The sequence below is a fragment of the Trifolium pratense genome, linkage group LG1 (genome assembly GCF_020283565.1).
Source record: "Trifolium pratense cultivar HEN17-A07 linkage group LG1, ARS_RC_1.1, whole genome shotgun sequence".
Lineage (NCBI taxonomy): Eukaryota > Viridiplantae > Streptophyta > Magnoliopsida > Fabales > Fabaceae > Trifolium > Trifolium pratense.
In genome coordinates, this window is record NC_060059.1 from 35588215 (window position 1) to 35600627 (window position 12413).

A 12413-nucleotide genomic window follows, 5' to 3' on the forward strand; every position below is an offset into this window, starting at 1 on the left:
GAACAATACACACCTCTAATATCAACGAAAAAATATTTCAAATATCGGTAATTATTATAAACAAAAGTTAATACGGTACTTTTTCAATTATTTAACGCTATTATTCCTCATATACTCTTCATTTAATTCAATAAATTTAATATGCTAATTGAAGGGATATTTTCATCAAAAGGACAATTTAGTATATTTGACCTACGTTTTACATGAAATTTAACAAATTAATTGCACTTAACTAAATTTCTTAATTACCATGCATGTAACATGTAAGTTTCTTTGCTTATAAATCAAGACATTGAGTTCAAGTGGTTAATGAACTTCTCTTATGACGTATTATTTGGGAGAACTCAAGTTCGATTTCTGGTGGAAATAATTTTTTGTCAGACTTTATTTTCCTACTTGCCGAATTCTAGATTATTGGAGCCCCTTCTCCTGAGAATCAGATGGTTAAAAAACTTGCTTATAATAAATTTCATAATTCCTGCCAATTCTACAAACACAATACCCCAGTATCTCTTCTAAGTCTCTCTCTCTCTCTCTCTCTCTCTCTCTCTCTCTCTCTCTCTCTCTCTCTCTCTCTCTCTCTCTCTCAACATGTTTCTCTAAATTTGAAGTTTTGAAAACTGATTTGGTGTCTGTCACTCTGCTTTATTGCTCTGCTGCCTTCTTCTGGTATCTTGGAATCTTCCTTTCTTTCTTTCCATTTATAAAACCACATTTTCAGTGAAGTACACAACTGAAACTATCATAAATCCTTCATCAATTTCCTTTTTCACTTTTCTCTTTAAGTACAAAATGGAAACTCAAAAATTTCCAATAGATGATGACACTTTATTATTATCTGATATTTTCAATGAGACAGAGTTTGGAACAGAGGATCTTTTTTCCATTTTGGAAAATTTCAATAACTTTCCTCCCATTATAAATGAGCAAAACTCAAAAACAACTTCTTCAACTGCTCTTCAAGATTTTGAAACTGAGCTTGCTGAAACATCACACAAATGCAAGAGACAGAAGATTGTTCCTAGTACTATTGAGGAACCAAATAACAATGATGGACAACCTAGAATGTCGCATATCGCGGTGGAGCGTAATCGGAGGAAGCAAATGAATGAGCAATTATCTATCTTGAAGTCACTTATGCCTTGCTTTTATGTCAAAAGGGTAAGTCCATATTAACTAACTTGTCACATATTTAAATTCTTTTTTTAACTAACATGTTTGTTTGTTTCGAATTAAATTTCAGTTGCAGTCGCAATTTTTGATATTGTAAACATAAACAATTGTAGACAATTGCGGTTAATGCAATTATCGTGTGCACAAAATTCTTTAAAATCTTTTTATTACGGCTTCAATTTAATTAAAATTTTACTCTTTGCTTCGTCTTCTATAATATGTCACTTTACTATGCATGTCTAAATTTATTTATTTATTTTAAAAAAAAATCCGAAAGAGAGAATTTTTTTTTTAAGTGACGAATGATTATTTTACAACTGTTTATGAGGAGATTTGAATTTCCCCTTTTGAGTTTACAAAGTTAAACTTACGGTGACAAACTATATAAATGAATGATAAATTTATCACCAAAGTTTATCAAAGTTATTTTATCTTAAAATTGTGATTTTAATTAGGTGGTAGTAATTTATGTTTCTCTTCATGCCAATTAATATATATCTTTTGCTTCTTTAATTTTTAAAAATTTAACTAATTACTATCCTATATGATTTAGGGAGACCAAGCATCAATAGTTGAAGGAGTAATTGACTACATAAATGAGTTACATCAACTAGTACAATGCCTAGAATCCAAGAAACAAAGAAAAGTTTACAATGAAGTACTAAGTCCAAGACTATTAATTTCAAGTCCAAGACCTTCACCACTAATTAGTCCTAGAACAATTTTACCAATTAGTCCAAGAACTCCACATTCACAACAATGGTTGCAACAATGTGGTGGTTATCTTTCATCTGAGCCATCTCCTACTTCTTCGGCATCTTCCATCAACGACAACATCAATGAGCTTGTCGCGAATTCAAAGTCTTCGGTTGCTGATGTTGAGGTTAAGTTTTGTGGTTCTCATTTGATTTTGAAAACAGTTTCGTCGCCAATTCCCGGACAAGCTTTGAGAATTATGTCTGTTCTTGAAGATTTAGCTCTTGAAATTGTTCATGCTAGTGTTAATACTGCTGATGAAACCATGTTAAACTCTTTCACTATTAAGGTAACATAATCTTAATCTTTTGTTTATCTGCTTAGTTAATTACAATTATCCTTGTGCTATTAGGAAATATAAATGAAAAAAAAAAGGCTTAAAGCACAACCTTTGACATTTTTCACATTTTTTTAGGCAACATTTTTCACATATACTAAAAAGTTGGTAATGTGTACATTTTTTTTTTTTTTTTTATAATTTTGTATATACTACTAAATTGTCCTTTGTGTATAAATCTATGAAGCTCTGACACGGTTATCAGAGGGCGTGTCGCCGCACCATACGCGTGTCCGACACGGGTATGCGTGCGACATGTGTCCAACACGTTTTTTAAGTGTCGAGCAAAAAATATTTGATTAGTAATAGATACTAATTAGTATATTCAATATTAATTTTTTTTTTATCTTTCAAGACTAATTAGTAATATTAATTATGGAGTAGAAAGAGATGTTATATTTAGAGAAAATTATTTTTTGAATGGTCCTTAGACAAATGGTCCGCAGGAGTTGTTCACTAGGTATATTTTGAAAAGAGGAAGAAATGAAAATATTGGTCCCCATTTTTAACACATGCATTAATAACTGTTCTTTTCCACCTAATATTTGAACTCCAATTTAATGTTTTAAATTAAGGTGACAATCGTAGTGGCCACAATTGTCTCAATTGTAATTGCAGGCATCGCGTTACAAATCTTTTTTTAATTTACAAACGCGATACAATTGTAGGTTTATGTCGTTGTGGATATTGTTGCATCTGCAATATTACGTCCGCATCATGTTATGTTATCAACCGCATTATGCTACTGCATTACTTCGACCGCATCTAAGTTAGTTATCAACTGCATTATGTCAATTTTTTTTAATGAAAAGAAAATGATAACCTAGATGAGAATGAATATTGAATAATGTGGTACTAAATTCTAATGGTAATTTTTTTTTTTATTACTAGTAGCCTACAGTAGTGAAGTACAATGCTACTGCAAAGTGTAATAATAATCAATCAATGACATATGCAGTACACATACATAGCATCTTTTCCCTACTGATCATATCTGAGATGCCAGGGATGTATCATTCTGGCATTATATGTATTTAGTGGTAAAAAAACAAAAAAGTCTAATAAAAGCATGTAATTTTATTTATATGGTCCAATATTATTTATTTAATTCATAGCATCTAATGATTGAGTATGATGCATATGTATGATGTATCATTGTGTTATTTTTATGTGCTCAATTTTGATCCATTAATAATAATGTTTTCTTGAAATATTTCTCTTGTATAGATTGGAATTGAATGTCAACTTAGTGCTGAAGAACTTGCTCAACAAATTCAACAAACATTCTGTTAAAGAAAGGTTTTTACTAGATCGAGACAAGACCAAGAATTAATCATTGAACATCTCTTATTTTTACCTTTTAACTGTTTTTGTACTTTTCAGAAGAATAGGGTAACAATAGAATTTTGTTTCTTGTATTAATTGACTATAGTAAGTACTGCTGGTGTAATTGATCATGACTTGACTTATTTTGGAATTTTGTGTCATTCTATTGTAACTGACTCATTGTTAGAACTCGCGATTTATGATGCTCGTTTGACTTATCAGAAATTTAATATGGAACGAAGTCGATAGAGAAGATGCAACCCTTGATTATTTAATAATGCACTTTTTTTCCGGGATTTTCAAGAACGAGAAGTATAACAGATTGTGATGTCATTTAGGGGATCATAGATTGATCGATTAATATAGGGTTTTCTTTGGAGAAGTTAGATTGTGCGGTTGTATCGTGTTTGTGTACCTCTAGCACAGTGTCAAACGAAGACCTTAGGTTCACGTCTAGATTTTGAAAAAGTTTGCATAACTCGTTTGAAACCAAGCTAAGGATGAGTTCGGCGTACCATCTATAGACAAATGGGCCACATAGGACAACTCTATCTTTGAAAATTTTACAGTGAGTTTGTGTTTTGGAGGAAAGTTGTTAACAAGGAGAAGTTCTTACTCCTTATATTTTTAGACTATGAGGAAAGGTAATAAGTTAGGGTGTAGTATAAGAAACAGGGGTGTAAAAAGTGTTCAAATAAATTGTTGTTCTTAAAAATGCAGGCTCTGTTTGCTCGTATTAAGATTGGCCCTTCACTTTTTTAAACATGTATATATGCATAGATACAACACGTGAAATTGGATAAATCACACTGTAATTGCTATTCACACTCTCCTTTAATTACATATATACATCCCATATCCATTTATTAACAATTTTTTCGGGTTAAATATGTTTTTAGTCTCTACAGAATCATTTTTTTTATAAAGTTTAGTCCATATTAAATTTTAATGATAATTTTAGTCAAATATAATATTGTTTTTTTTATGCAACCAATATAATATTGCTGTTTGTAAGAATAATTCCTATTTTGAAGAAAAAAAATAAAATTACAAAAAATGGATAATTTTAATCCCTCAAAATAGTATCTGTAAAATATAAATAAGAACCAAAAGTGAATAAATAATTTTGAAGACTAAACTTTTTTTTTTTGACAAATTTTGAAGACTAATCTTAAAAGTTTGTGATTTTGTAAAGACTTAATTTTGGAACCTAAATGTAATGAGTACATGGAATTTGAGAAAGTATAAATATAAGTTCCAAAAGTTGAATTTTTCTCAAAAGAAATTTTAAGTTTCTTTAACTTACAACTATGCATTTTGAAGTCAACAGTTGAATTTGAGAAACTATGCATTTTAAGATATTTTACATTTTTTTGGTAAAAAATAAGATATTTTACATTTTTTTTTTAAAATAAATTTATACTTGAACTGTTTCATATAAATTCAGGTGTTTACATTTTAAATAGTAAATTTTGTTTGAAATTGTTCCGTTGCTGTTTTCTCACTACATGGACAGCTCTGGTGATATCTGCTTGGTTTTCAACTGTTGTGTTGTTGTAACTGTTGTGGCGGTTGTTTGTGCACTTATAAGAGAAACATTGTTTTTTAGATTGATTGAAAATCTAATGTATCTAGTCAATAATATGAACTAGATACATTAGATTCTTAATGAATCTTACGTGTACACATCATTCATTTATAACTTTTTAAAAATGGCATTTACTTAGCACTTAATTTCTCCAACTCAACACTCTTTAGAAATCTCTAAAACGATTCTACTAATAACATTACATCTCACTAATAAAATATCATGAAAGAATAACCGTGCCACATAACACACACAACACAAATTGGTATCCTTTTGCCACATAACGCAGTCACAATGCCACATTTGCATCGTTTAACATTTTTCACAAAAATCTAATAGAAAATACCAATATGATAAATAAAGATATCTTTTAAGAATTAAAGTGGAACATTTATTTTTTAAGAGATTAATGTGAAATCAATAAATTCTTTAAGGAATCAAAAGAGTAATTATTAAGCCTATCATTTAACAATATTTTTTTGAAAACTTTGCGAATAAGTTATATATATAATAATTCTTTCAGCCAAACCAACCTATACCAATGCCGAATTGGATAGGTTCTGGTTTGGCATAAAGAATACATATGTTTTTACATTAAATTTAAACCAATTCGTTCAGTCAAACCAACCTATACCAATGTCGTGGTACACGTTCATGTGTGATTTGACTATCATACTTTATTTGATGTTAACTTTTTAGTTTCAAAGAAAGGGACATGATAATCTGGAGTTCGACCAAAAGTTAAGTAAAATATGGCTGAGAATACAAAGTACTTATTATAATATAATGTAAAAATTCTTCATAGTGGCCATGTATTTAGTATATTAATTTCTTGACTTCAAAAATATTAGGATCTTTTAGTCAAAATCCATATAAGTTATTGGAAAATTAATTTCAACTGCTCCCATTTGATATAACTTTTGCTGTCCGACATGATCGATCACTCGTAAAAAATTGAGCAAGTTATCTGTCCTCTCCTAGAGTTGGTGAACAAAGGGACTTATTGAGAATCGATATTCAGCTTAAGTGACACATTCTCAAACATTCATTATACATGACAAGAATTCATTTCATTTTTTTTTAAAATATATTTTGGAAATAACAAGATTCATTTTTTATTTTATCAATTAATAGACAAAATAACAATTACTGTGAGGTAAGTTAAGTCTCATAAGTAGGATGACACATAAACCTAATTCCTTAAAATTTTGGGTTAAGATGTGTTGTGCAACTCACTCATATATATGGCTTGAACTTAGATTTTAGTATTTTACATAGAAACAAAATTGATTTAATTTGTATATAAAATAAAATATATGTATATCCAAATGAGAAATGAGAAAATACTAGGTGAGGAATGAGTAAGGAGAAAATGGATTAATTTAAGATAGATTCGAGTGCTTTATTAGATTTTAATCGTAAAGCTAGTCCAGTAAGTTTACACTCATAAAAGTTGCACATTGCACATACTATTTTGGATAGCTACAAACAACATGTATATGTACATATATAATAGTTAATCCAAGAAAATAAAATAATATAATTAATAGTTAAAAAAATATATCTAAATATTAAATAATATTAAATTGTCCGTGGATTTATTTTAATTAATTTTTCTTGGCTAATGGCTCTATATCTATCTAAAATGGCACATGTGCTGGAGCTAAAATATATCTAAATAATAATAAATATATAACACTAAATTTCTATATTTTTGTCACATATGCTGGAGCTAAAATGTTATATTTTTATCAATAATCTCATGTTTCTACATAATTGAGCATAATAAACTAAACAAGATATAAACATTCTCTTTTTTTTCATTTGAAATGAGATTTTTATATAAATAACTTTATTAAGGCAAAATTACATTTGGGTCTTATAATTTTCACAATCCAACAACCACACAAAAGTGTAAAGACAACCATAAAAGTGTAATACAATCTTAATCAATCTACACAAAAATGGTATACAGAACACAACTGGACAAAATCCAGTGAAAGAACCAAATGCGAAGTAGTCGAATACACATCAAACACAATCCAACAAGTCCAACACGGGACCCGAAATCAAGTTGCAAAAAAAGAGATGTGTAAAAGATGCAACCATTACAACAACAAACTAGAGACAGACTGAAAACACACCAATCTATCTCTTAAGGCACGACAATTGAATCTGACTGTCAACACGGAATCACAGACACCAACCGATAACAAGGAAGATAGTTATCTCTCACACCATATTGTCATTTATGTTATATATTAAAAATTATTAGAAACAAAGAAGATAGATATAATTGATCAATGATATAGCTAGGTTGAGAAATTAGGTTTGTCATGTCAAAAAAATTCCATTATCATGATCACATACATGACAATATATATATATATATATATATATATGCTATCAATAGTAAAAGATATTTGAGTATCCATTTGAAATAGTACTCTATAATGTAACCAATATAGAGACAAATTAAATTAAAATTATACATAAATTATTAGGTGAGTGAATAATATTGTGTATATATATACGAATGCATATAATTTGGTGTATGCCCACTTTGTTCATGCTTCGTAATCTGCCTATACAAATAATCATGCATCCTACTCGAGAACTACTTGGCAATGACACAGATCCAACTAATTTGGTTACTATAGAGCTACAATATTGCTTCCCCAATTGGTTATTATATGCAAGGTCAAAATTCAACAAAAATTCTAACTTATTTAGTGGTTTAAATTAAATCCGTACATAGACATGTCCACCAAAAAGTGTTGAGTGAGTGGCTCATCAAGAATTTATCATAAAGTTCTAATCAACGGGAAAACTATATACTTTAATTAGTAGCGGTGTATAAACTTTGTGAAATATGATTTTTAAATGTTTGTTTCCATGAAGCTATTTTTTCTTACTTTGAGGAACTATTTTATTTTTGAGGAAGTGATGAATTCTTCTGCCTTCCAACTGGCTCTTGTAACAAATCATATGATTTTGGATTCAGCTTAGCTAACTTAACACTTAATTACAAAAACAATTTAATAATTATACGATTTATAAACACATCTTCAAATCATATTTAGTTTGAAATGTTTGATATATAGAGCAAACTAATGTCTAAGTGACATATAATAGTAGGTGGCCTAACAAATTTTCAATTTTGTTCTTATATCATCTTAAAATTGAAGTTTAACTTAATTCAATCTTTAAAAATTGGTTTATAAGATGGAGAGTTTTTTTTCCTTCTTTTTTTGACTAAAGCGTTATTTTCCCCCTATAAACATATTTTTATGTGATATCATTATAAAGTTTTGGGTTGGACTCATTAATTTAACATTTACAATAGTCACCAATTATAAATACATTTTCAAGTTATATATCATCTAATGCATTTAACAACGACAAAAAGACTTTGGTTAACATGCACAAATCATCGATTTCATTATAACGAATACGAATTTTACAAAATTCACTATTGGATTGAAAGTTTATATCATATAGATCATCCATAATTGTTTTTGAAAATTAAAAATCATTTGATATGTTATTGAGACTCATAAAGATTAACAATATTTAATAAAAATTCATAAACCGTTAATTTTGACCAACTTTTTTAATGATTCTAATTAAAAATTAAAATGTACTCTCAGGTTTTCAAATTGCTCTTTAAAGTTTAAACTACAGCAAATATAGAATCTGTGAGCATATATTAATTAAGAACTTAAATCCTCATTGTGACGTGGCAATTAGAAGGCCTACATTTTATTTGAAAAATTAAAAGGCCCACATTGTGTATGACTTAATTGCTATTATCACATCTTAAACTCCACCTAGAAAATGATATGCGGATTCCTATTAATTATCACATCGTGCCATGTCACTAAATTTAAATAATTCGGATAAAATATCAAAAGAAATTAAAATTGAAGAATTAAAAGTCTAAAATTCTAACTTCAAAAAGATAGTTTAGTGATAAAAAGATAGACCTTAAATTTAAAAGGTCATGAATTCAAGTCTTGTTAGTCTTTTTAAATATCTTTATAAATGTTATTTTACACATGCATCTAATAATGTGAATTTAATTAATTATTTTACACATGCATCCAATAATATGTGAGTTTAATTAATTATTTTATACCGTCGGTGTGAAGTTATTTTACACATGCATCATCCAATAATGTGAGTGTAATTAATTATTTTACACCGTCGGTGTAAAATTATTTTACACATGCATCAACCAATAATATGAGTTTAATTAATTATTTTACACCGTCGGTGTAAAGTTATTTTACACATGCATTAATTATTTTACACCGTCGGTGTAAAGTTATTTTACACATGCATTAATTATTTTACACCGTCGGTGTAAAGTTATTACACATGCATCATCCAATAATGTGAGTTTAATATTTTACACCGTCAGTGTAAATTTATTTTACACATGTATTAATTATTTTACACCGTCGGTGTAAAGTTATTTTACACATGCATTAATTATTTTACACCGTCGGTGTAAAGTTATTTTACACATGCATTAATTATTTTACACCGTCGGTGTAAAGTTATTTTACACATGCATCATCCAATAATGTGAGTTTAATTAATTATTTTACACCGTCGGTGTAAAGTTATTTTACACATGCATTGATTATTTTACACCGTCGGTGTAAAGTTATTTTACACATGCATCATCCAATAATGTGAGTTTAATATTTTACACCGTCGGTGTAAAGTTATTTTACACATGCATTAATTATTTTACACCGTCGGTGTAAAGTTATTTTACACATGCATCATCCAATAATGTGAGTTTAATTAATTATTTTACACCGTCGGTGTAAAGTTATTTTACACATGCATTAATTATTTTACACCGTCGGTGTAAAGTTATTTTACACATGCATTAATGTGAGTTTAATTAATTATTTTACACCGTCGGTGTAAAGTTATTTTACACATGCATTGATTATTTTACACCGTCGGTGTAAAGTTATTTTACACATGCATCATCCAATAATGTGAGTTTAATATTTTACACCGTCGGTGTAAAGTTATTTTACACATGCATTAATTATTTTACACCGTCGGTGTAAAGTTATTTTACACATGCATCATCCAATAATAATGTGAGTTTAATTAATTATTTTACACCGTCGGTGTAAAGTTATTTTACACATGCATTAATTATTTTACACCGTCGGTGTAAAGTTATTTTACACATGCATTAATTATTTTACACCGTCGGTGTAAAGTTATTTTACAGATGCATCATCCAATAATGTGAGTTTAATATTTTACACTGTCGGTGTAAAGTTATTTTACACATACTTGAAAGGATGTGAGTTTAATTAATTATTGTGTGGTGTAAAGTTATTTTGACGCATCACACATCTTTTCAGTTCCATCTTCTTTGCAAAGCTTTTCACGAGTTCACTGGAGTGTTTACTTCTCTGCATTCTTTGCTCGATATATTCTATGAGGTTTTTAATATCTTTCTTTGTATTGTAAGGATTGAGTACTTCTTATACTCCTTATTAATTAATACATTATTTGCTTATAAAAAAATATATTTTAGAGTACTAGAAGTACTATTCTTTGCTCTAAACATATATTTCTTATAGATGAATTTTAAATTATGGAGTAGCTCACTAGCTCCCTAGTCAGTGGAACTATTATAAAATTTTATCCAAGCACAATTTGGAAGCTAGCTTTCCGTATCCATGCTTTACGACGTCAACGTGCAATGGGAACATTAACCTAAATAAAAGCCAATTATTGAGTAGTATTCTTTTATTCGTAAAATTAAGACATTGAGCTCAAGTGGTTAATGAGCTCCTTTTAGGATGAATTGTTCGGGAAATTCTGAATTCAATTTTTAATGGAAATAAAATTTTGCTAGATTTATTTATCTCGTGCCAAACCCTAGAGATTAGTCACCGGTTAAAGCGATTTGGTGCTATTAAGTAAATTGATAATGAGTCCGACCCTTAATTTTTGAGTATGTAAAAGTTTTGGTTGAAAGAAAAAAACTCGTGTCTAGCTAGATTTTTCAATAGAGATTTGTCACGTTAAAAATGGTGGAAATTTTATATCTATATTTATAGTAAAAAAAAATCATATGGCTTGACAATATATAGCATATGAGGTAATCATAGCCACTCTGAAAAAAAATTAAAATAGTATAGACTAAATGTATAAATAATTTATTTTAAACCTTAAATGATTTTTATTACATAAACAAACAAAATTTTGACCAAAGTTTTAGAATTAAAAATTTGACCTAATTCAACCATACAAACCCCGTTTTATAATTAAGGTGAGAGTTGTCTCACTTATAAAAACAAGGCTAGCTCTATCATTAATCAAATCGATGAGATGAAACCACAACTGAACTGTTAAAATAACCGAATCACGATAATGCCCGATTCAAGATTCAACTGGTTGAAATATTTCATATTATTTGAGTCATCAGTTTGCAAAACACTATCTTGGGTTTCCAAAACACTATTTAGCTTTAACAACTTGTAGATAGGATCTTTTTCCTTATTCTCCTCCATAATAATTGTAATGAATTGATCGATCCTAAAGAAGCAAGAAGTGAGAACTCCAAGAGTAGTGCGCGCATGGCCAATAAATGAACGAACAGCATAGTTTGTAGTAAGTGAAAGCAAAAAGAGTGATGCAATGTTGCACTATATGCATGTTTAAATAAGGACTACGTACGATATGGTTTTTCTCTTAATGTGTAACCAAAAGTCCCTTGAAGTAGAAGAAGGATTAAAATAAAATGATTGATATATGTCATTTCTATTTGATGATATGAATAGACATATTGCCATTTACATACACTTTTAGTTGTATTTAGACATTACTTATCATAGATATGCTATCTACCTTTCCTATGTCGATGATTTTCATACCTCAAATAAATTGATTTGTAAAAGTGGTATGTATGCATATGGTTTCTTACTTTAGCATTGTGTAGCTTAAATTAGAGCTTTGATAAAATGGGCTAATCTAACTCAACCAAATTAAACTGAACCGTCAAATGTAGATATATATCATCAGGGTTGGTTTCGACTATTTGGAGGTCCGATTCTGAAAATTAAAAATGAACTCCTTAAATAAAAAACGTAAAATTATTATAAAAAATAATCATCCTTATAACTAATAACATACAAAATATTATTATTCTTGCATAAAAAATTCTCATATTATTATCCTTATATCAAT

At 28.8% G+C, this 12413-nt stretch overlaps 1 protein-coding gene across 1 annotated transcript; it reads left to right on the forward strand.

Annotated features, from left to right (window-relative positions):
• Positions 1-604: 604 nt before the first annotated feature.
• Positions 605-3759, forward strand: LOC123887371 (transcription factor SPEECHLESS-like). Its single transcript, XM_045936697.1, has 3 exons — positions 605-1161; positions 1727-2218; positions 3494-3759. Exons 1-3 carry the CDS (start codon positions 793-795, stop codon positions 3557-3559), a joined length of 927 nt encoding a protein of 308 aa, XP_045792653.1. The 5' UTR covers positions 605-792; the 3' UTR covers positions 3560-3759.
• The last annotated feature ends 8654 nt before the right edge of the window (positions 3760-12413 follow it).

Coding starts and splice junctions, on each gene's coding strand:
- LOC123887371 (XM_045936697.1), top strand. CDS start 793: ATGGAAACTCAAAAATTTCCAATAGATGATGACACTTTATTATTATCT. Junction 1,162..1,726: donor CTTGCTTTTATGTCAAAAGG/GTAAGTCCATAT, acceptor TATATGATTTAG/GGAGACCAAGCATCAATAGT. Junction 2,219..3,493: donor TAAACTCTTTCACTATTAAG/GTAACATAATCT, acceptor TCTCTTGTATAG/ATTGGAATTGAATGTCAACT.